The sequence below is a fragment of the Podarcis liolepis genome (assembly GCF_965112155.1).
Source record: "Podarcis liolepis genome assembly, chromosome: 3".
In the NCBI taxonomy this organism is placed as follows: Eukaryota; Metazoa; Chordata; class Lepidosauria; order Squamata; family Lacertidae; genus Podarcis; species Podarcis liolepis.
The window spans coordinates 24,093,738-24,119,596 of record NC_139557.1 but is presented as its reverse complement, the minus strand read 5'-3'; the positions used below and the strand labels follow the sequence as shown (position 1 = coordinate 24,119,596).

General features: G+C 42.4%; 2 protein-coding genes across 2 annotated transcripts in view; one reads left to right on the top strand and one right to left on the bottom strand.

Annotated features, from left to right (window-relative positions):
• Positions 1–25,859, top strand: part of MCPH1 (microcephalin 1) — a 113,540-nt gene that overhangs the window by 36,874 nt on the left and 50,807 nt on the right. The window lies entirely within an intron of this gene.
• The window catches only part of ANGPT2 (angiopoietin 2), a 47,309-nt gene that overhangs the window by 11,752 nt on the left and 9,698 nt on the right, over positions 1–25,859 (bottom strand). Inside the window, exons 2-5 of the mRNA XM_083495649.1 lie at positions 10,664–10,819; positions 6,835–6,956; positions 2,918–3,150; positions 806–936 (exon numbers count right to left, since the gene is read on the bottom strand). Coding sequence (XP_083351775.1) covers positions 806–936; positions 2,918–3,150; positions 6,835–6,956; positions 10,664–10,819 — 642 coding nt within the window. The remainder of the gene's footprint in view (positions 1–805; positions 937–2,917; positions 3,151–6,834; positions 6,957–10,663; positions 10,820–25,859) is intronic.

Genomic DNA, 25,859 nt, shown 5'->3' with positions numbered 1-25,859 from the left:
CGCAAAGCAGCTTCCAACAGATATATAAAAAAATAAAATAAAACATCAAACGTTATGTTTGATGCCTTTTCATGTCTTCTAAAAGTTGTATAGTTGTCTCCTTGAAATCTGACGGGAAGGTGTTCCACAGGGTGGGCACCACTACCGAGAAGGCCCTCTGCCTGGTTCCCTGTGACTTCACTTCTCGCAGTGAGGGTACTGCCAGAAGGCCCTCAGACAGACCACTCTCTGGTGTGGTTTGGGCTAAATCTTCAAGTATGTGGGACCCAGTGTGCTTTTGAAGACTGCTGGTATCTGACAGATTCCTGAATGCTCTGGGGGATTTTCTGGCTGACATGTCCGGCACTCCTGTCAAGACTCTTGTTTCATTATGAAATGGTGAGGTGCATAAAGCTATTGAGGGAGTATGTCCCCTTCCCATGTTTTCTTAATTTGTTTGTTCCTCAGCTTCTTGGCCTCCTTCAGTGTATGAATGTGGTTGTGTTGAGAATTTGCAGAAGGCATGGGGCCATTAATCTAGCTACTGAAGAACAATTAGATGGGGACAACTATACATCATAATGGTCAACAAAGTTTGCAACTGGACAGTCTCCAGACTGTTGATCTACATAAGGATGGACACGGAAAGCATTCTTAGCACTCTTTCATAAGACTGTACTGCTGTTGTTGCATTTTCCTTTTCTAAATTGGAAAGCGGAGTTTCATGTCGAGCTTAAAAGTACTTAAAACTGACACAATGATACTTAACAAAATATATTGAAGCAGGATCTGGTCCTGCCTAAATTTAATCAAGAGAATGTTTTACCTTTTTCGCATCTCCTGTGTTTGGCACTGTTAATGTGTAGACACCACTGGTTGTCAGTCCTGCTTTGAATGCATCAGCACAGTCCTTGAAACTGATGTGTTCTCCTCCAGTCTCCAGAGCATTATTGGATGCTGGAAAGCAAGTACACGTATTAAGCATATAACATAAAGGATAAAGCGTAAAGGTACCCCTGACCATTAGGTCCAGTCGTGGCCGACTCTGGGGTTGCAGCGCTCATCTCGCTTTATTGGCTGAGGGAACCGGCATACAGCTTCCGGGTCATGTGGCCAGCATGACTAAGCCGCTTCTGGCGAACCTGAGCAGCGCACGGAAATGCCGTTTACCTTCCCGCCGGAGCAGTACCTATTTATCTACTTGCACTTTGACGTGCTTTCGAACTGCTAGGTAGGTAGGAGCAGGGACCGAGCAACAGGAGCTCACCCCATCAGGATTCGAACCACCGACCTTCTGATCGGCAAGTCCTGGGTCCCGCGTCCCATAGCATATAATATAAATGCATTCAAATGGCCATTGTATTTGAAAAACCTCTAAGAAAACTTCTGCAGAGCTGACTTTAGCCTTGTACTATTCTCTCTTCTGCCTCATTTGTTTGAAGCCTTTCAGATTGTTTACCTTTTAGATCTGGTTCATAAATTTGGTTTCCTTAAAATACAAGGTTGCTTCCAGCTTTTTAATTGTTTTTCCACACTCCTCTGATAGCTGACACTTTTAGAAGTGCCCCCCCCCCCGACACTGGCAAGTGTTCAGGATTTTATTTTTTTCCCACATCGGTGCTGAGGCTAACACAGCTTGTTTACTTGTTTGTGCACTAACTTAGGAGATAACATCAGCAGAAGCACGCAGAGTTTTGGAAATATGCTTAACAGGCTATCTTTAGGCCTTTGAGGACTGTAATGTCCTGTATAGGGCATGGTGGTTTTGCTTAAAGAAGAAGAAGAAAACATTCTGAATTGATTCTGTGTTTATTATGTTTGCATAACTATATTTATAATTATTTGTAAATACAAATGGACCTGCAATAAAATATGTGCAGTGAAGAGTGCAGCAGTTCAGCTAGCCATGCCTTATTTCAGTCGTCCCCCCACCCCCGTTTTCCTTCTTCTTCCAACAACCAGTCAGTATGCTCAGTCCCCATTGGGCTGCTGTGATTCCTTTTTTCTTCTTCTTTTTGTGCTTCTGAAAAATATGCATGCCAATACTGTCTTCGTGTGTGTGGATGGTACTGTTTTAGCTACATTAAATAAACTCCACACTTGGGGAATGAGTTTGCTTGCAGCTTTTTTTCAGCTGGAACTCAGTTCTGGCACCTCTCAGGTGGGCGCCATTGCCGTTCTAAGAGAACAAGGATGAGTTCTGGCACCTCTTTTTCTAGAAAAATAGCACTGAGTATATAGAATCATGGCAATCAATGATGGAGTAAAAGTTTGTTCATATCTTCTCAGGTTCTGAGGCCGTTAACGATTAACAGCAGGTAGCATCCCTGTCACATTTTAAGCGTGTTGCTTTCAGTTCTGTGCATACGGCTTGGGAGATTTTGTTTAAAGCGTGGGAGCTAAACCTAATCAACCTCAGAGAAACCCCCTGGAATCGCAAAATCGGGGACTGTGAAGTGCTTTAGTTGGCGTTAGCTGGGTCCTCTTCATTGCTGGTGTCACACAAGCTGGAAAAGACAGCCTCTGGCACCTCAAAGGGTTAATTTAATTCAGATACTAGAGAGCAACCAAAATTGTCTTTGGCAAAAGTTAGTCCTCTGTGGTCACACTGTCATGGTGCCAGAGGCTTTGGCCTTGTGGGTGACCCGCAGGCTTGTCATTCTCAGAATTACTATGGTATGAGGTTCGACACACACACAGGAAAGCAGGCTAACCAGATCTCACGCTGGTGCCAGGCTCAGAGTATCTTTGGCCCTCGTCATTCTTTTCTTTCTTACCCACATGGATAGGCAACAAACTGGCCTAAGCCTACGCATACCTGTTATAATTATACTTTATACTTGGAAAGAATCTGAGGGTCATTGCGGAGGTGGGGGGAGGCTCACCAAAAAGGAAATTGTTTCTCACTGCAGCAATTAGCGTCTTCTACTCCACTTACGGTTTGGTGTAGAAATCATAGAGAACAGGCTTTGCACAGTCTCCCTCAGATCGTGTTGCTGTTTTTGCAGGAACGAGTTGTTGGCTGTGGCCGTGGCCAGCTGTTTTTCTAGTTCTTCTATTGTGGAGTTCTGTCTGGACACGAGTGACTGGAGCTTATCTTTCTCATCTCTAATCGACTGTAACTGGGATGTATGCTTGTCTTCTATATCAATAACTTTTTTTTCCAGAAAGCTAAAAAAATTAGAGGGGGAAGAAAACACTGTTATTGGTTTAGTACTTTTACGTGGCTAAAAGGGGGGGGGGGGAGAGAAAACTGAGCCAGCTAAGGAACCACAAGTTTCCACTGTAGGTTCTGGTCACAAGTTACTTGCCATACAAAGTCTGGTGAGACACCCGAGTGCCTTTCCTGTTCCCCAGCTCCTAATGGTGATCAAAAGGTAAAGTCTTTTGCAAGCTTATACCATGGTTATTTGAACGTAGTACCTAATTCCCTGATCTGTTCCTTACAAATAGTAGTGGGTTTTGCGGTGGGAGGAGGCTCACAATGCCGTGTTTCAGAACATGAATGCATAATAATAATAATAATAATAATAATAATAATAATAATAATTTATTTATACCCTGCCCATCTGGCTGGGCCTCCCCAGCCACTCTGGGCGGCTTCCATAAAAACCAAAAATACAGTAAAACATCACACGTTAAAAACTTCCCTGAACAGGGCTGCCTTAAGATGTCTTCTGAATGTCAGGTAGTTGTTTATTGCTTTGACATCTGCTGGAAGGGCGTTCCACAGGGCGGGCGCCACTACTGAGAAGGCCCTCTGCCTGGTTCCCTGTAGCTTTGCTTCTCGCAATGAGGGAACCGCCAGAAGGCCCTCGGCGCTGGACCTCAGCGTCCGGGCAGAATGATGGGGGTGGAGACGCTCCTTCAGGTATACTGGACCGAGGCCGTTTAGGGCTTTAAAGGTCAGCACCAACACTTTGAATTGGGCTTGGAAACGTACTGGGAGCCAATGATGCGAATTCAGCACAATATACACAATAGCCTTTTATTTTGGTCAACTCTGCAGCTTTTAATTTTGCTTAATTCTGCAACTTTGCATTGTTTACTCTGATTCTGACAGCATACTGTAAAAGAGAATTGGGATCTGTGAAGGCCACTAAAGCCCTACCCCAATGCCTAGCAAATCTGATTCAACTGCCCCTCCGGCAGCTGAGATTCCAGCAGCCGTTGCAAACTTGCTTTCAAATGCATCTTCAGAACGCTGACGCTACACGGTTTTAGAACTGGGCAGGGGGGATGAAATTTGAGATTCTCACGATGCTGAATTCCGCAATCAATGCCACGTTTGGTTTTGCTGTATATGCATAAATCAAGCAGTCCTGCTGTATATGTCCTGCCCTGAAGACACCATATTCAAATAACTGCTGTTCAGCATCGATCGCGTGCATTAGAAGCTGTGTTGGATCAGCAGACCAGATTTCATTTTGCACTTCTCCTATGTACGCTGAGAAAATCTTTCACAACTCAGGTCCCATAGTATACTTGTTCTACCAAAGGACAAGTGTGTTCAAGTGCTATCCCTGCACTTGCCGCAATAAATCACATTGCAATAGTGAGCCCATATTTTCTTTGCTCCCCTTGAGTAAAGTATCTTGTTTGCATAAAACAAACCTTGCAGGAGCATGCACAAATATAGCAAGGGAGTGAAGACAAATATGAAAACATGCCCTTTCCCTTCAGCACTCATGTTTACCAGAAATGAAAGTCCTTTCAGCACAGGACTTCAACTGAATCATACAGCTTGGCTCATTTTACATTCAACCCCACATTGTACTGTTACAGGCACAGGATGGCAACCCTATGATTCGAAACATATTTCATCTTCACTTCAGAAAACAATTCCCCTTTCTCTGTAATATAGCTGTTGACACATCAGCCTCTCCCTGTGAGGACTGTTAAGCCGAACAGATGGGCTGTTTATGCATTTACTATTGAAAAATTGTGTCGGTAGCAGATTACAATCCAGTTTGGAGAACAGTAAGGTTGACTTCTCTTCCATGTGAGACTATAGCCAACTGCAGATCACGCATGAGGCTTATGGAGTAAGCAAAGTTCACAGTTCCCCCTCTTTTTTCCAGCTAGCCTGGTGATCCCAGCTCAGCAAGAAATGTTAACAGTTCTGTTGGCCAGCTGTCATTCAAAATGTTCTGGGTAAACAAAAAGAGCCTCAAAGTCCTTTGATGTTGTACGCTGAGCATGGATGCAAGCAGGGATCATGTCTGGCTCTCAATTAATACAAAAGGAAGCCAAGAGTGGAATCAAATACTTATCTCTTTGGTGGTTTGAAAATCACAGTAACATTTTTGCGGCATCCAGCGCAGCTGGGCAGCCAGATTTTGCCTGGCAATCAAATAAGCGTTCTCATTAGGAATGAAGGGTGAGTTTCCCCCCTTTTGGTGGGGGAAATGGTAAATAAAGGAGATTTCAAATCCACCATCTTGTCACGCCAGGTAGGTTTAGAATATGGCTCTAGCGAAAGACACACAGACAAGAGATGGATTGTTTTGTCCTCTGATAGGCAGGAACTCATTCCCATTATATTCCTTGGTATGATCAAGTGGGTGAGATACAACTTGGCACCTGTTGCTAAATAAATAAAACTGCCTTCTGAGTGGGAAAGGCAATGGGATGCCTTTAATGAGCTCAAGAGCTGATAGTCATTCCTCAGGTTCAAAGGAATTACACATGTTAGCTAGGTTGGCATCCATTGATTGCTTATTATTCTCTTACGGCTCCCATTACCAACCTGCCCCCCCCCTGCAAATTTTTTTAGACTGCAACTCCCATCACTTCAGCCAGCACAACTGTGGAAAGCTAGGGGTGATGGGGCTTGTAGTCCAAAATATATTGATTGGTGAAGGCCATCTTTACACTATTGCTGAAGTGACTAATCTGCGGAGCTATTCTCCTTTTCCAAATCGCATATCAGTTTTTGTTATTTGCTTATCTATAGGTAGGAGGAAAAGTGGGGTGTCCTAAAGAGGACTATAGTGAGGGTGAAGACTAAAAGCTACAGAGCTTTTGCAAGCAGGAGAAAACTTAGATCTTATTTTAAATGATGGTTATTTTCATTTCTTCGACAGGACCTATGTGCATGCCATTTTTATTCCATATAGGGCACACATGGTCTTGGGAATGAAGATTGCAGCCCCATAACTTCTGGCACATTTCAAATTCCATGCATACAAATAATATTTCCTGGTGTTAAGAAAGTCATCTCCATTTCTGTTGATTGAAACAAAAGGCTTGATGCTCATTTGAAATATCCTGAGGTCTGGCAGATGAAGGTGATGGACTATATGGAACTGGCAGAAATGACTGGCAGAATCCGAGACCAGGGAGAAGAGTCGGTGGAAGAAGATTGGGAAAAGTTTAAAGATTATCTACAGAAATACTGTAAAATTAATGAATGTTAGAATGATGTTGGATAGAAACTAAGTGATCTTTAGCTGTAATGCTATAAGAGAGTATGAGAAAATGGTTATTAATAGGTAAAGATTTAATGTTATAATATTTTGAAATTGAAGATTAAGATGAATGAAGAGGGGAGGGATTTGCTGAATTAACAATTTGAACTGGAATACAGAAAAGGGAGGCGTGAGGAGGTCCGGGAAATAAGCAAATGAAAGATATGTGATGGAAAGACTGAATTGTTTTTAACTATTTTTATTTTGTATTTTTCTTTTTTCTTTTTATTTTGAAATTTCTTGAAAATCTCAAGAAATATCTTATTAAAAAAAAAATGAAATATCCTGAGGTCATTTCAATTCGTCATCTCATTATAGATTTCCCTGCTGGGAAGAAAGCACATTTCAGAACAATAATACATTACCAGATAGGAAGAGTTATTACCTGTTTTTTTCTTGCAGTTTTCCTATCTCGCTGGTCTGATCTGAAATCTGCCTTTCCAGTTTGATAGTTGAAATTGAATGCGCCTGAAGCTGAAGCTCAAGCCTTGTTGTCTGATTCAGTACCTACATTTTGAGAAATGCAATTTTGGATCATGTTTGAGAGAATTCAGAATAATTTACAAATTAATCCCGTCCTAAAATACCTAGACTATCATCACTATTTACCTGAATGAAAGGAAAACAAAAACCTCTTGAAGGTTTGATAAAATGTAAGTGACATTTACTTATGTCTATGTTTGCAGAAGACAAGTTGCAATATATGTGGGCCGTATCAGTCTTGTGTGTCATGACCGAGCTGTTCCCAGTTTTATGAATGACCAAAGGCATCCACAGTTGTAGCCTCCTGGATGTGACAGCCACTTTGTGGATGTGGTGGTGATTTTCTAAGTTGCCACACTGACTGGAGTCACTTCTAGGTCACTGTGGGTGTACCTGCAGATAGGTTTATTTTTCTTTCTTGATTAATCATTCCATGGTTCCAAGTCAGTATGATATCTGCTGCTTATTCTTGAAGTCTCAAGAACAACATCTGTTTTTAAGAATGAGGCAGCAAAATTGTCACATGGACTGTTGCTTAGCATTCCATTCTGCTGCATGCTCCTCATTGTGTTTTAAAATAACTCTTTTAATTCATCAGAATTTGGCTTCAGTTGGCAGGAGGAATTTATTACTCACATCCTTCATGTTGAATGGTCATTGAGGACATGTTTTCACACTTAAGGGTATTTCCAAATTGTTGCAGAGGAATTCATTCATTAATTAGAAGATATTACACACACACACACACTGCCCTTTATCATATCAAGTTCCAAGGTAACAGACAACACAAAATATTAAGAAAAGAGAAGATGAAACTTCAAAACGTTCCAAAACTTGCACAATTAATTCACTAAAGTCTATTAAAATGCCTCAGAAAATCAAAATGATTTTGCCTGGTACCTAAATTAAAGCCATGTTGGTGCCAGTGATCTTCTTGAGGGGACATTCTATCACTGAGGATACACTGCCAAGGAAACCCTCTTCCTTAGTAATAATATTTGTCCCTCTGGTGAAAGAGGAACATAGGAAGGGCTTCTGTAGACTATCTTAAAGAGCAGCAACAGGTTGAAATGAAACACACACACACACGCTCCTGAAATTTGGGCCCCATACCATTTTGAATTTTAAAGTAGGAACCAACACCTTCAATTGGGCCCCAAAATAAACTGACAGCCAGTTCTGTTAAAACTGCTGTGATATGGGTAAATTAGGCCGCACTAGTCAATATTCCGGCAATCTATTCTAACTGAGGCTCCTCAAGCTTCTGAGAACTGTCTCCAAGAGCAACTCCACAAATAACACATTGTAGTAAACCATTTGGGAGATAACCAGAGCATGTGGCCAGAACTAGCGTCTTTGAAAGAGTAGTTATTTACTTAATCCTCTTACGTTGTTAATTAAACCCAGTACAAACCCAGTCACCAGCACAAATGTTCAGCTTCTAAGCTAATGCTGACTATAAAAGCATCCTTCAGACATATAAGTTTGCAGTAGTATGACATTGCACATGGTTTGAAACTGATTCACATGACTTTTCGGAAGCAGTCAAACAAATGTGTCATTGACTCTGCTACTCACACTTTTGACCTTGGACCACTTTGGACATGAATAATGGAATAAAGCGGGGATGATTTAGTATTGTTCTGAAGTAGAGATTTAAGTGTTTCCGTCTTTATAGGAAGCAACATTACAGTGCAAATATAGTAGTGATCTGAGAGTCATTGTGTAGCAGAACCCTTTCCCTGGTGTACTTAGTTTACCACATATGGTGAACTACTACGTTGGAAGATCTTTTGAAAATATAACCCCACACCGTGAATCTGAAGTGGTGCATTCCAGAATTTTCTCACCTTGTTTTTGGTCCTGTATAGAATGCTTTTGGTTTTTATACTAACCAATCGCTATGTGCTAACGCTAGGTTTTCCTCCCCAACCACCCTTCACTTTAGTTTAAAAGTCTGGAAAATAACTGTAACTATACACAAGCTCCACTCGAAAAGCTTACTTAGCTTATTCTAAGAATGTAAGGAGTTCTGAAATGAATTTATTATTTCAAAACATCTATATTGTTTTTTCTGTGAATATAATAGTTTGCGGTTACTCCATAATAACCATATTTTTGGATGAGATCTGACTTGAAATCTAAAATGAAGAGCAATTTTTGTTGTTGTTCCAATCTGAGTATGGGAATGTCTCTGTTCCCCACAATTGATTTGGGACTTGAACAACAACTTGAAAAAAATGTGACAATTTATTTTTCTTTGTAGCTTCCTGTTACTCCCTAACCTTTCTCCCACTCAGTTCAATCTTTTGATTTATCCTGCAACTAAATTATAACCATTGAAATGCTCAGGCTTATCCAAGTTCCATTGCAGACTATGCCTTGCATAAGGGGTGCATAACTTAGGTCACTCCAAGTTTTTGCAGCCTGAGTGCTGCAAATTGGACTCAGCTCTGAATTTTGATGCTAGTTCGGATCAGAACTTCTCGGTTTCAAACATTAGTTTGACCACTGTGCTGGTGAATAGGAATAACAGTAACCTTCTTGAAACACTTTGCAAATTAGAGTGCTATGTAAACAGCAAGCCTCCATCTGCAGTATACTTTTAAAGCAGTATCATACCATGTTAAACAGTCATAAAGGTAAAAGGTAAAGGGACCCCTGATCATTAGGTCCAGTCGTGACTGACTCTGGGGTTGCAGTGCTCATCTTGTTTTATTGGCCGAGGGAGCCGGCATAGAGCTTCTGGGTCATGTGGCCAGCATGACTAAGCCACTTCTGGCGAACCAGAGCAGCACACAGAAACGCCGTTTACCTTCCCACCAGAGCGGTACCTATTTATCTACTTGTACTTTGACGTGCTTTCAAACTGCTAGGTTGGCAGGAGCTGGGACCGAACAATGGGAACTCCCCCCGTCATGGGGATTCTACCCGCCGACCTTCTGATTGGCAAGTCCTAGGCTCTGTGGTTTAACCCACAGCACCACCATGTCCCACTGTGCTAGTGAATAGGAATAACATTAACCTTCTTGAAACACTTTGCAAATTAGAGTGCTATGTAAACAGCAAGCCTCCATCTGCAGTATACTTTTAAAGCAGTATCATACCATGTTAAACAGTCATAGCTTCCCTCAAAGAATTCTAGGTGCTGGGAGCTGCAAGGAGACCAGTTCCCCCTCACAGAGCCATAGATCCTTATGGATTCTCATAATTTTTATAATAGATCCCCTCAACAATTCACAGGTCTCCCCTGTGTCCAGAAATGTGTTCTATGATTGGTTGGTTGGTTGCTTTGTTATTATGTGAAAAACACAAAGATCCACGAAGATTTGTGATTAAGATCAGGATTTTTGTGGTGCTGTCAAGCGTTGGAGCTATGATTTATACTGCGCAGTCTACTAGTGTAAGTTTTAATTGACTGATTAGTAGGGCTGGGCGATAATATTGTCCCAAACTGGTTTGAAATCCATATCGTGATATTGGTTTCATAATTTTTGACCTGGCAATATATCGTGAATCATGAAGTTTGTTTGCCTTGCAAAAATCATAATGTTAGAAAAAAACATGAAGCCAGCCAATGTCTCTACATAGTTCTATCCTTAGTTCAGACATTGTGATACATCACAATGTTGGAAACCAAATATTGCCCAGCCTGACTTAAAGCATACAATATAGGGCACACGAGTCCTTTGAGTTCAGAGTTAGCTTCAGCTTGAACGACTGGTACTTACATGTGCTTCAACATCTGTTAATTTGCGGGTCTGTTCAGCGGTTTGATTTAGCAGATTTGTGCCTATTTCAATCATGACTGCCGTCTGGTTCTGCACTGCATTCTGCTGGATCTCCACCATTTCTTTTTTCATGTTATCCTGAATGTAGCTTTCGAGCTGCATGTCGGAAGAAGAAGAAGAACGTTTTATGTTCATGTGCTGTTTTGTTTATTTATAAACACGATTCTGGAGAGTTTGCTAAGCGTTTCTTAAATTACAGATGTTTCCCCTCCGTTTCGTGGGAGTGGGGGCGAGAGAGTTTAACAGGCAAAACAAAATGGGGAAGCCTCTTACAAATCAGAGATCAGCATCTGAAGATGCTTGAGCCAGCTCTGTCATTAGGAATGGGAAGCCTGTCCACTCAGGCAGCTGGTGCTGGTGTGTGCAAGACAACTACAGGCCCGCACTGTTCCCAAGGCCCCCTTGCACACCCATTGACAGCCTGTTGTTTTAGGTGGATGTGGTCTTGTTACCAGTGATGAGGTAATATGCAGCTACCAGTCCAGTTGAGTCCTATATGCAAAGCTGTCAACTTACAGATTTGAAAATAAGGGACCAGCAGCCTTGAAAATAAGAGACCAGCAGCCAAAATAAGGGATTTTAGTCAACCAGTTAATAGGGACCAGTTAATTTTGGAGAGCAGCGCCGGTTTTTAAGCCCTTCGTTTCCAGAGGTTGCTGCTCAAGACACCAGCCGATGAAACACTGCAATTAAATAACTACAAGCAGCAACCACTTTTCGCGCAAAACGAAGTCCAAGCTACGAAGATGCTGCTGCAGTTCTGTATCTTTTCCCTCATGCTCCATCTGCAGCTCTCAATTCCATCAGGTGGGGCGGGAGGAAGGGGGGGGGAATAGCGTCCAAAGTAAACCCGCAAATCAGACCATCTATGCTAGTCTACCACTACAAATCTATGGGAGAAGCGCTTGCGGTCCTTCCCTTGTAGCCCTTGGAACACCTGCCCGCCCCTCCGCCTCCCCCTCCTCTCTCTGAACTGCTTTCTCTATGGTTGCCCTCGCTCTCCTCTCAAGGCTCCTCATCAATTCATAGACCATGCCAGGCTGCCTATCTCATCTGGGTCCTTCGCGGCACATATATATATATATATATATTAAAAATGTGCTTATGCCTCAGCCTGAACTAGAGCTTTCCAGAATTCTTCAATATCTCCATGGAAGGGGAAACATCTTTAATCTCGTGTGCGTGCCTGTAAGTGCACAGATTATGGATGCAAGACAAGCATCATCAATTTAATGAAACAATAAGTAACCTGTGTTTCAGAAGCTTAGGCTCTTTTACAGTTAATACATGAAGCAGCAGGTGGTAAAGAGGGGTTGGTCACGTGCTGGTGCTCAGTGTGGGGATAGAGTTGCAAATGTACAGGTATATATTCACCCATGTGTCACTGGGAAGAGTGCATTGCTCACACACTTTGAGAAGTTTAGTAACTGACTTTTGATATACGGTTGCTTCCACCCATTGTCACCTCTGGTGGCCCTGTGCTGGTGTTAGCAACAGTGGGAATTTTATTTAGATATAAGAGCAGCTTAGACAAAGGCTTAGGAGTTTAGTCACCTTCCTGAACCGAGAGTTCAAATGTTTAAGAGCATCTTACACTTTCATTGTTAGGGATTAGACAAGAAGTCTGGTATGCTGTAACAATGCTGTTTGCACATTGTTGCTCAACTTTTAGACAAACAAAACATAAAAAGCAAGGGTGAGAAACGACGTCTTCCTTCTAGGGATGCCAAAATAACAATTGTTTCGAAAGGCTCTCCGGGCACGTCGGCATAATAACTGTTTAGCAGATCTCGCCAACCCCATAGTCCAAGGCTTTAATTAAGCTTTTTATTTAAAAGGAATAAAAATCCTTTTTTGTATTATGGATTAGCAAGTACAGTGACTTTGCTTAGACCTGAAAGTCTCTGAAAACTGAACACAAACACCATTTTATGATTTCTGAGAGATGTTTTAAGGTCTCTCCTGTCCCCAGCCAAGTTCTCAGCAGCTAGAAGCAGTGGTGTAGCGTGGGGGGTGCAGGGGGGGCCGGCCGCACCGGGCACAACATCTGGGGGTTAGGGTTAGGGGGCGCAAATCCACGGGTTAGGGGGCGCAAATTACTTGCCTTGCCCCGGGTGCTGACAGCCCACGCTACGCCACTGGCTAGAAGCACTCTCATCTCTCACCATTCAATTCCCAGCTCAAGCTAGTTATTCAGTAAAGTCTAATTCCTAATGGGAAATATTATGCTTAATTGTATCTCCTGACGATATTTGTGGGCCATGACCTTTTCTTCTCTCTTCCTTCCCATGTTGCCATTATCTCCTTTGAGCTCCTCTAAATAGGAAACTGTTCTTTATGTATCGTCTTATTCTAATGCCAGGGTATGCTGCAATGATGTACAGTATAAGTTTTTTTGCTATAAATCTCTGAATTGCATGGCTTTTATTTTGATTAAATTGGTTCTTGGGACTTACTCTTAAGCACGCAGTCCATCCTAATAAGTCCTTTTTAGTGCTAAATTCATTTCCCTGGATGCCAGAAGATCATATATAATCACTTTTTCTTCTCTGAAACCCAGATATCGTAGTTGATATCTGAGCTTAATTTAGACAGCTAGTTACAACTTTCCATCTGAAGACCCTGCATTTTGTCATTTACTGTTTCTACAAAGCTTACCAATTGTTCACCACCCCAGTTTTGCTTAACGGTAATTTATTGGCCTGTGGAAGTTGCCTTGTAGACTCAAGTAGGATGAGTCTCTTGTACTTTGTTACTTACAGGTGAACTGGGAGAGGTGACAGTGACTGGGGGAGTTCATCCCCAATTCAAAAGATCCGCCAGCTATTTCTCTGGGCCTTGCCTAACCTGAGGGAAATAGATGGCGTGGACTTGTGTGCTTTATGGTTGTTCAATCAAAACTGTATGTACTCAGTCTCAACTGCATGTTTCCTTTTATTTCCTTGCAACTGTAAGCAGTCCAGTCCCCATTCCCCTGAAAGTGTTGAGTTGATGTCTTTAGAGAATTACATGCCACTCACCTTCTCTCAAAAGACATCATCTTGACACTTTCAGGGGAATGGGGACTGGACTGCTTACAGTTGCAAGGAAATAAAAGGAAACATACAGTTTAGATTGAGTGCATACCATTCCTTGAACACCAGTTGGAAGTACATTATTAATCATTTTTAAAAATAAGAATGGATTTGCCAGTTCCTGTCTGAAATGAAGACTCTCCTTGAACCTTCTTGTTTACGTCTGTTTCAAAGAACAAGTCAGGCACCAGACTAACAAATGGGTTGTGCTTTTCTTGAGACATTTTAGTTGCTCATCCATGTGATTTATAATTCCACATCGGTGAGGAATAACTAAAACCTCGCATTTATGAGGACTGAGTTTTCCATATATATGCATTTTGTGTTCTTGGCAGAAATGATTGTTGTATGCGCAACTCTTCATTTTTGCCAACTAAGTGCCACCATTTACAGAAAAGTGAATGCTGAAGTACACGATGCAGACGGCTGGTGGGAGTCATAAAAATTTAAGCCTGAAAGTACTGAGTGACTTGGAGATAATTAGGCTGGAATTTAGAAGGTCCTGGGAATGTGCATTGGAATTTTTGACTTTTCTTTAAACAGCAGATCCTCATACACTCCTTCATGATGCCCAACGGCTTGAGGGGGAAAGCTGCTGTTTGAAAGCCCACTCCCTCATGTGAAACTAGTTGCCCATTTCCTCAGATCCCAGCCTGAGAACAAGTATTGAAGGAACTGCTTTAGGTACCCAAGCCTGAGGGTATTTGGTTCCAGGTTGTCTTGGAGATCAGCCTTTAAAAAGTGGGGGCTTGATTCTGCCTCCTTGATGCACTCTAACATGTCCCTTCTGTGGATTAACCGCAGAAGAGAATTGTGTGAATGTAAGGTCTAAGATAGGGGTCAGCAAACTTTTTTCAGGCTGATCCACTGTCCCTCAGACCTTGTATGGGGCTGGACTATATTTTGGGGGGAAAATATGAACGAATTCCTATGCCCCACAAATAACCCAGAGATGCAGTTTAAATAAGAGCACACATTCTACTCATGTAAAAACACGCTGATTCCCCGACCATCCGCGGGCCGCATTTAGAAGGCGATTGGGCCGGATCCAGCCCCCGGGCCTTAGTTTGCCTACCCATGGTCTAGGGTAAATGACAATGGGATGGATCACAGGCAGAGAGGTTTTCTTTCCTGGAAATCCTTTTCATCCCATTCCATAGCCTTCTCCCTCCACCTCCAGCTACCGCGTTAGCTTCCAGACTTTCACAGTGAGTAGTCCAAAGTTGCAACAGAGCTTGCATTTGAACCCAGATCTCCTTGGTCCTGCTGCAGCACCCTAATCATTACAGTAGAGATGAGAAGTGCAAGTATTAGCCCCGCCGAGGGGTGGAACATGGCAGTGGAGAGGAGAAAATGCTGCCAAATGTCATTTGCTCCCCTCATCCCTGGATTCTCAGCCTGTATCAACTGCTCTTGAAAGTCTTGTGAGTTTTAAAAGCTTCCATTGTGCCACACAAGGATGCAGTTGGGGTGGGGTGTGTGAACACAACCTCCCTTGGGCATGCAGAAACTTCAAGTAGTTCTTTGGTTCCTAGGCAAAGTTTATTTGCTGTATGTGGCTTTTGGTGCTTCTTCCTCTTTTTATCCTCATGAAACCCTGTAGGCAAGTCAGGCTGAGAGACGGTGAAAGGCCTAAGGTCACCTGGTGAGCTTCACTGCTGAGGGTTTCCTCAATCCTTACCCTGCATTGCAGTCTAACCGCTGTACCACGCTGTCACTCTGAAGCTGTATTCCAGTGAAGGCTTGTTTATGAGAAGTACTTTTTGGTGTTTTCATGAATCAGCTCTGGAGTGACCCAACTCCAAAAGATGGATCTGAGAGGCTAAGTAAACAAATAAACAGACAAACCTGGAACAAGATTACGAAGTGGAGTAGCTGGGTTCACTTCTACAGTGGTGCCTCGCAGGACGAAAAGAATCCGTTCTGTGATTCTCTTCGTCTAGCAGTTTTTTTGTCTTGCAAAGCAAGCCCATTGAAGGATTAGCGCTATTAGCGGCTTTTAGCTGCTTTTAGCGGCTTATCTGATGATCGGATCAGCTGATAAGCGGCTTAGCGGCTTAGAAAAAGGGGGGAAGGGGAAAAAACCAGCAGGAACTTGCAAGACATTGTCGTCTTGCGAAGCAAGCCCATAGGAAATTCGTTTTGCGAAGCACCTCCAAAACGGAAAACTCTTTCGTCTAGCGAGTTTTCCGTCTTGCGAGGCATTCGTCTTGCGGGGCACCACTGTATCTGCAATCTTATCCCAGGTTTACTGAGTTTTAGTATCACCAGATGGGTCCAGAAAAGTATAGCTTTGACAAAGTATATTCCAGAAAGTTCAAAACTACAATATAGTGGTACCTCAGGTTAAGTACTTAATTCGTTCCGAAGGTCCGTACTTAACCTGAAACTGTTCTTAACCTGAAGCACCACTTTAGGTAATGGGGCCTCCTGCTGCTGCCGCGCCACCGGAGCACGATTTCTGTTCTCATCCTGAAGCAAAATTCTTAAGCCGAGGTAATATTTCTGGGTTAGCGGAGTCTTTAACCTGAAGCGTATGTAACCTGAAGCATATGTAACCTGAGGTACCACTGTACCCATGTACTAATCACTCAGTAACCTTATTGTCTAATTTCTGCCTAATTTCATGCTGCGTGTCTCAAATTCAGTCCTGAGAAACCACATACCAGAACAATTTTGCATTATGTGGAAGAACGTACATGTAGTCTTAGAAAAATCTATGAATTTGCTATAGGTTACTATGATGAGTTGTACAGGAACAGCATGCCACAGTAATATGCTTGGTTCAATTAGAGGCTTCCCACCCCACAATTTACAGGTCATATAAAACCAGAGCAGACATATTAAATACATGAGACTTGGATAAACAAATAATAGTAAGGAAAGGTAAAACTACATAGGTGAGTTAAGGTCATTTAAGGTTTCGTTTCTTACTTTTGTAGCCAAAAAAGCACAGTTAATATGCCCATAGCATTTAACTACTGGCCTCTGTTTTCTAATGCAAAGCAGAATGTTAAAGATGTAAAAAGGTTTATTGAAATACAAAAAGCACAGCCCTTCTTTAGGGGCAGATCTTTAAAAAAAAAAACCCTATTAAAATTACTATGAGAGGCTTAATAGCATTCACATTTCTTTTTTCTTTTTTAATTGCAATTAGCCAGCAACATTATTTTAAAAACACACAACATGGTGGTGACAATTTATTATTCTGAAAGTGTTCACAATTGATTAACCGGAGTGGACTTTTTAGAAGCCTTCTTCCGTCTAGGAGGCAGGATTTTTGTACAATAGTAGGCATTATCATAATTGTGTGGGTTTTTTATATGTGCAGCTTGTTAGTTTACCATTCTGTAATGTTGTTAGTCCAACATTCTAGGGTATTATAAAGTTAATGAGGAGTTCATCATTTTTTTCCAGATTATTCCCCTGAAAAACTGTGCGGTTCAAACTACAGTGGTGCCTCGCAAGACGAAATTAATTCGTTCCGCAAGTTCTTTCTTCTTGCGAGTTTTTCGTCTTGCGAAGCACGGTTTCCCATAGGAATGCATTGAAAATCAATTAATGCGTTCCTAGGGAAACCGCTTGCCAGGCTGGCGGTGCGGAGAAGGGCTTTTCTCCGCACCGCAAGCCTTCAGGACAGGTACGGGAACAGAGGGGAAGGCGCGCAGCGCTTCTCCTCTGTTCCCGGGGCTTGCGTGGGAGGAGGGTTTTTCCTCCCCACCGCCAACATTCAGAACAGCATTCTGAATGTTGGCGGTGGGAAGGAAAACCCTCCTCCCACCCCAAGTCTTCAGGACAGCCATCCGATGCCGGGCTGCGGGAGGAGGCGTTCCCCCCCCCCCGGCATTGGAGCTTCGTTCCGATGTCCGTTGGAGGGAGGAGACGTTCCCACCCCGCCAGACATCGGAGCTTCGTTCCGATGTCCGGCGGAGGGAGGAGACGTTCCCCCCCGCCGGACATCGGAGCTTCGTTCCGATGTCCGTTGGAGGGAGGAGACGTTTCCCCCCCCCCCGCCGGACATCGGAGCTTCGTTCCGATGTCCGGCGGAGGGAGGAGACGTTCCCCCCCCGCCGGACATCGGCGCTTCGTTCCGATGTCCGTTGGAGGGAGGAGACGTTTCCCCCCCCCCCCCCGCCGGACATCGGAGCTTCGTTCCGATGTCCGTTGGAGGGAGGAGACGTTCCCCCCCCCCGCCGGACATCAGAGCTTCGTTCCGATGTCCGGCGGAGGGAGGAGACGTCCCCCCCCCCGCCGGACATCGGAGCTTCGTTCCGATGTCCGGCGGCGGGAGGAGGTCTGAGGACAGTGGGGAAGACGCGCTGCGCTTCCGCGCTGTCCCGGAGATTTCCCTATGGGCTGTCGTCTTGCGAAGCAAGCCCATAGGGAAATTCGTTTTGCGAAGCGCCTCCAAAACGGAAAACCCTTTCGTCTAGCGGGTTTTCCGTCTTGCGAGGCGTTCGTCTTGCGAGGTACCACTGTATGTGGACTCCCAATTTTTTATTGGTTGAACCTTCTGTGAAACATTAATAGCATGCCATCATCCTCTTTCAATGGTTTTCTTTTCTTCATAGCATGTTGATCATGCTGTGGGAGTTAGAAAACAATAAAACTAATCTAGAGATTTTCCTGAGGGGAAAATAGGATATTTGGCCATTTCAAGTGGTGTTCTAAAATTGCTTACGAAGTGCTATAAAAAAGAACAGGTGTGTGAATTATATCTTTATATTCCTATCTCAAAAGAGCCCAGAGAACATGGTTCCACTCCCTTTTTTTTCTATGCAACAACTTTATGTGGTAGGTCCTGCTGTGAGAGTGAAGTCACATCCGCCCCAGATATTTATAGCACATGGTTTCCCCTAAGAAAAATGAGAACTGTTGTCTACGTATCACAGAGCTACAATTCCCATTACCCTTAACAAACCACAGTTCCTAAGATTATTTTGGGAAAGCCCAAATATACGGTGTGCATGTGACCTAGAAATTTTTCCATGTCTTCGCTTTATCAGAAAAGAAATGATATCTTCTCACCACCAGCCATCTCCAACTTGTTTTCGTCAAGTCTTCAGTCAGAAGGGCCTTGGCAGATTATATTTTCTTGGCAAAGGGCAATGCGCAGTCACTAATTTGTAATCTATCCTTTCGGATAATTGTTGGTCTTGTCTCGGTGTTGGATTTTTTAAAGTCCACAAATCCTAGAGAGATACTGCGCAGGAGATACATGGAATAACTTGATTTTGAGAAGGGGCCATAACTCAGAGGCAGAGTGCATACTTTTCATGCAGACAGTGGCTTCCCTTAGTGGCTTCCCCTAATGCTAAAGTCACCCAGTTCTAGGAAGCTGGGCAGCGATGGCATGGGATGAATGATACTGTGGACTCCTCCTTCAGAAGCTTCTGACCTTGAAGGTGGTGTGGAAAAGTGCAGGATTACTAAGGTGATGTGAGAAGAGTGCCCAGGATGAGCCCCACTGAAAATCAAAGGGCTTCCTATGTATAGAGTCATAGCTTGGTGATGTGATTTATTTCAAAATGAAGCCTTGCATTTATAGTAAAAGTCTAGTTTAAAAGGATTGGCCTAGAGGGGCTGCCATTCTCAATGGCCTCGCTTTATGCCCCATTGCAGTGGGGATTCCAGCATTTGCTCGCTGTTATCATATACATCCAGTCTGATCTACCAGCTGCTTCAACAAGTATATTCTTAAACCTTCTGAATTCTGTTTGAAGTTCATAGGGTGAATTCATCCTAAACACAGAGGTTCTTGCTTCAGTAGCTTGTTGACTTTGAAAGGGGACACCATGTTTTAGCAACTATCTTTGGCCACGTCCCCATGCGATGTGGAGGGGGGATTCAGCTGCCATTTATTATTTCACGTGAACAGAAAAATATGGTTCTTAGCTTGCTGCTTAACTGTGTTCTCATTTTATATAATGTTTTAAAGACAATTAATGCCAGTGCTTTATTTACAAGAGTCCCCAGCCCACAAATCGTTTATGATATCCTCTTTAGATACTGGCTTTAGACGGCTGGGGAAGGGCATGGTTTTCCTAAAAGCACTGGAAGCCAGGCTTATGGGTTTCATTAAGGGCTTCCCTTTCCCCCTGAAGCAAATGTCACCCTCTATCAGCTTGCCTGTAATCCTTCCAATTCTCTTCTGCAAAGCCTAAAATTAAAAGAATTATACTTTCACAATTCACTTTTTTTTTCCACAAGAGCCTGTTATTTATTTTCTGTCTCTTGTTTTCTGTCCTCTTAGTGTTAGATAGATACGTGGATCTATTGACATAGATAGTTAGATTCCCAGTAACAAGAATTTAGTCTTGTGAAATTTGCAGCCTAACAAGTACATAACTCCAGGCTGGAAGAGAGTCAATTTAAAACTGGTTTGCTGCCCTTTATAGTTCGGGCAGGAAGTCCCTGTAGACCTCTGTTGTTTGTCAAGAAAAAACAATCCTCTTGAGAATGCAGATGGGAATGCTTGAAAAGCCTACAGTATTAATTTTATATACAGCCTGCTGAGAGCGTCTCTGTCAGTCCAGACCTCCAGCTAAGCTTGCCTCTCTTATCTCCTTTTCCTGTCAACAAACGAAAAAGGTGAAAGTAACTAAATGAAAACTAGCTAGACAGACATTGGGATAGATTGGAAATGCTCAGGGCAACAACCACATGTGTGTGGCATGTATATAAGCACAGACATATACCTTCCAGAAAGTTTAAGTGATAAGTCTTACAACAGTAAACAAAGATGGAAAGCAAAACGCTAGAGAGGGGATCGTCTTAATGAAAACCATTTGTGTGCTAAATTGAAAGGAAAGCTACCGTCTTTGAAGCCATATGTCTCAACTATGTTTGATTGGTTATTTGAAAATTCTTCTTTGCGATGGTATTCTGTGATTCCGAAGGCTAGAAAAGTGTAACTTGGACTTGCTATTTATTGGTTCTTGAAAGCACCCGTTGACCTTAGAGTTTGTTTTGGCAGTACTTGTATGCATTATGAAATTGTGGATCTACCCATACATACACTTTCTCTCTGCATAGTAGACGTCACTGCTCAGTATGAAAAATTCCTGGGGACGCTTAAGTAGGGAATAATCCCCACTGGACAGAAGAGATTTACTTCTGAAGTTGAACAAACATTCATCATCTTCACCAAAGGCCTTTCTCTGGCTACACTCCGTACCTTCAGAGGTCAAACAGGTGGTCTGTGGTTAGACCCAGACTGTGGAATCCTCTCTGTCAGCAAGTTTGCTGTGTGTTTTGTCTGCCATCTTTGATACACCAGTCAAAATCCATCCTATCATGGGTTTATTGTTGATTTTTTATTTATTATATATTTAATGTTATTTTACATTATTTTATCAGTTGTTTTAACTGCTGGCTCTGCAGTTTTGTTCATTTAAGTTTATTGTTCCAGGGTTTGTTTCTTACTTTATTCAGTTATTTCATAAAATTTATCCGCCGCTTGAATATTAAAAACAAAAACCTCAAGACTGTGTACAAGAATATAAAAATAAAACGATAAAATCATCAATAAGGAGAATTAACAACAATTACTGAAGACTTTCGAGAACATTAGATGCAGAACAGGGTATGGTACAGTATCTGTGTGAAAAATCATGACCTTTTAATCATTTCACAGCATTCCAAACATTTACAATATTTCTTTAAGGTTCTGCCTTTGGAACAAAACGTGTGTGAGAATTAGGCAGTTCTTAACAGCAATATGCCAGACACAGCATATCACATTTCCGTATGTTGTGCCCACAATGGCTTCTCCAGTTTGCAAACATGCCCACGTGCCCACGAAGTTTAGCAGCTCCTGTTTTCAAGCATCCATTTCACTGTGGTTACACGAGCTCTTAATAGAATGCTAGTAAGAAAATCCTGGGAGCTAGCTGAAGTCTGCTAATGCCTGGATATAGGATGAATTCCTTGGTTTGGATACTAATATGTCATAATCCATAATCATTTTCCTCGTATCAAAGAGTAGCTTGGTATATGTTTCACTTTTTCCTGCTGTTGGAATGAATGCTGTGCTTTTTACAGCATTTGCTTTTTCTTAAATTACTCATATAACTGAACCAGTTTGGGTATTAGCGTTGTGCCAAAAAAAATTATCCTGCATTTTTTGACATTTCTCCATCAGTTAATACGGGAGGGGGAACGTATTTGAAAATTAGCAACAGTGAGAGAAAAATGTCAGTGCAATTCTCCTGGGAGGGATGTAAGCTTTCTGTTGTGCCTGTGTTACTTTTGAGGTGCCTAAGGGATGTTTAAGGGACGTGGGTGGCTCTGTGGTCTAAACCACAGTGCCTAGGGCTTGCCAATCAGAAGGTCGGCAGTTTGAATCCCCGCGACGGGGTGAGCTCCCGTTGCTCGGTCCCAGCTCCTGCCCACCTAGCAGTTCGAAAGCACGTCAAGTTCAAGTAGATAAATAGGTACTGCTCCGGTGGGAAGGTAAACGGCATTTCCATGTGCTGCTCTGGTTTGCCAGAAACGGCTTAGTCATGCTGGCCACATGACCCAGAAAAACTGTCTGCGGACAAATGCCAGCTCCCTCCACCTATAGAGCAAGATGAGCGCGCAACCCCAGAGTCATCCGCAACTGGACCTAACGGTCAGGGGTACCTTTACCTCTACCTTTAAGGGATGTTTAGGAGCATCCTTCTTCTCATTCTCCAAATCACCTCACCAGTGATCTGTACTTTGAGGCTTTCCCAGGTTCCTGGGCCTCAGTTAAAAGCCCCTTATGAGGTAAACATGTCTCATGGGCCTTCTTCAGATCAGGAGGCATGTGGTGCCAAGGGCAGCTGCAGGGTACTAGAGAAATGTTCATGGCGAGTGGTGGAGAGACACTACACACCATCCCCAGCCTCTTCAGAACAACTGAAATTCTAATAATACTGAACTTTAAAGAAAGTGAGGGACAGGACAGCACTGGTATTAAGAAAATGGTGGGCACATAGTACATGCAACAAGTCAGAAAGCTGTTGAATTTTCCATTCTCTAATAGACTTTGTCAACCATCGTCATGTCTATGTCACTGGTTTATTTTTCCATGTAAAATTGATTTCATTCAGCTCAGTTTCACCATTAAGAAGCACTGAGAGATTCCACCTGGGCAGAGCTTAAGGTTCACTACGCACAACGTAAAACAGAATAAAGGGGAAACTCACACATAGACTGTAAGGTCAGCGGAACAGCTTCCCATCTGATGTCAAGGGGATGAGTAATTCTATCATCTTTAGAAGACATCTGAAGGCAGCCCTGTATAGGGAAGCTTTTGAATGTGCAATGTTTTATTATGTTTAATATATGTCGGAAGCCAGCTAGAGTGGCTGGGGCAACCCAGTCAGACGGGCGAGGTATTATTATTATTATTATTATTATTATTATTATTATTATTATTATTATTAAGCTGTGACCATTTGCTGCTCTCCATCATGTGTAATGTAGAAAGAACAGCAAAAAGCATTTTCTTATGCACGTGGGAAGGTCACATTCCTCGGCTGCAGATCCCCATTTCGCATCACGCTCAACATTAGAGCTTCTGGGGTGGTTTTGTGGGTGCGTATAGGAGAAAATTAGGGAGAAGGTTTAGTAAAGAATGTGAGTTGTGCAGAAATCCTTTCTGCTCGTGCACAGGGATCTTTGTATCCAAGCCACAATGCCTAATTGGCGAGTTGAGCCCCCTTCTATTTATGCATCACAGGATATAAATTGCCTTCAAAGATAATTTTATATGCCTCCAGCCCCTGACTGTGAAATGCCTCGCATTCTGCTGCTGCCTGTTTTTGTGGAAAGCCGCTTAGTTGGTTTGGCTTTTGTGCCTGTTTTTACACAGCAATAAAGGGACTGCTTTGATTTCCCAAGCATGCTGCTTGTGTTTTAGCTTCCTAAGGGTACCTATTTGTTGGTAGCCAAGCATTAGACCCAACTTAAACAGTATTGCACTTGAAGGAAATTGCTCTCAAAATAACATGCTTTGAAAGAATATAAATCTCTTTCTGCCTGCTGCCCCCTGAGCACAGCATTTCAGAAGCTACCAAACTATTCTTCCAAAAGTTCATATTGACCTTTCTTAAATATTCACAGGGGTTGTTACGCAACAGGTGGACAAACGTTTCTCAAATATCTGCAGTGTTTTCTACTGTGGATGCACATCTGCTATTGAATAAGAAACCTTTTTGCTAGAGAAGATTGGAGCAACTTGCAAAGGCAGAGACAGTTCGGTGCGAACCAGTCCTATATGTTCCCAGCTTCTTGGATTTATTCTGCCCGATAATCAAATTTAAGAACAGAATTGATAATAGCTTACTTTAGAATAGTAATATATTTGCCCAAGCACATATCGTAAGAGTATAAATTCAATATGTCATGAGAACCTACTTGTTGCATTCAAGTCTTGCAGAAAGTGCACTTCACTTGGAGCTAAAATGATTATTACTTATAGGCTGACTTAGACAAGTGATGTTCTACCCTCCACACTGCTGTTTCTTCCTTTCTTTCTTCTTGGAAACTTTTCCATCTGGCTAAGCTGCTTTAACTTCAAGAAACGGGTCAGTCCATAACCTACAGTTTCTAGGCAATAAATAATTTAAAAAGAAACGGGTCAGCGGTCTGATAGGATTCAATCTAATAAGGGAATAAGTGGATCTGGCTGTTGAAAAATATATTTCCTTCCCTAATAAATGCAAGCTTCAAAGCCTCCACCCAGTCATTTCCAATGGCATCTGAAGCCACACAGGCCAAGCAGAATATATAAAATTAATACATGTTAGATATGTAATGCAGGGTAATTCATAATGAAGTATGCTGTTTCCATTTATAGTAAATGGAAACTGTATACTTCATTATGAATCACCCTGTACAATAAAATCAGACTTTGTACACATTGTCTTGCCCTATATGATCATACTGAGTTACTGCAACAAAGTACTTAAGGTCATCTTTAACACCATGGATTATCAACTTAATGAAACTCCAAAATAATAATATTGTCCAGTTTAAAGGTTATTTACTGCTAAGTAGGAAGGTTACTAATTAGTGTAATAATGTTAGGATACCATAGGAGTAAGATCCCCACCACCAAGCTCCCTCAGTATGTTCTGATTATCTAAATCCGGGTCATCTTTGATACCACCTCCATGCATTTTCTCTGTCCAGTTCTATATGACACATTTGCACGATGTCAGACAGTGAAGCATCCTTGGCAATGTGGGGGAAATAGCACAAGTCACGCAGTGGCATAACCTTGGTGCTTCCTCCTAGAGCCTTATTTGCTTTGTAGATGCTTGTTGCATTGGACCATTTGCTTCTCAAAATCTCTGGTTGTGTGGCCAATTCAACAGAAACTAGGTAAAGTCAAGAAACTCTCAAAAGAAGGGATATGTGCCAATGAACTGAAGTATTTTTTAAGAGAGCAACTGTTTTACACAGGCTTTCTTATGCATTATGTATCTGTTCTGGGATTTTTTTACCTCTTCTTCACTTGGTCATCTTCTACCAGATTTTGCTAAGTTTTTATACTCCCATACCTTAAGAATTTGTACCTTGCTCTACAGCTCACAGACTCATATGTTGTGTAATGAGTCACCTAGATACCCTCTTTGTATAGATAGAGAGAGGTTTCTAAGGTCAAAATCTCCATCCACACCACTTGTGATGTCACGAACAAAAGCTGAGCATTTTCGTGCTATTGAAAACTATATGTGGTTGGTGGCATTTGATGGTACTGTCAGCTAGAGACAACAGTACTTTCTTTAACTGTGGGCCAGAGACCAGCTCAAAGGAAGCTTGGATAAAAATAATCACTAATGGTTTTGCATCACCGCGGAGGATTATTGGTAGACAGGGGAAAGCAGCGTTGCTGACATCTTGCTGTCTGACACAGCATCCAGATGACATTTGGGTGTATTGGACTAGGACCTGGGAAACCAGGGTTCAAATCTCCACTGAGTCATGAGGCTCACTGGGTGACTTTGTCCAGTCACCATCACTCAGCCTAATCAGCTTCACAGAGCTCTTTATGAGGATGAAATGGGAAGCAGGAGAATCATGTATGC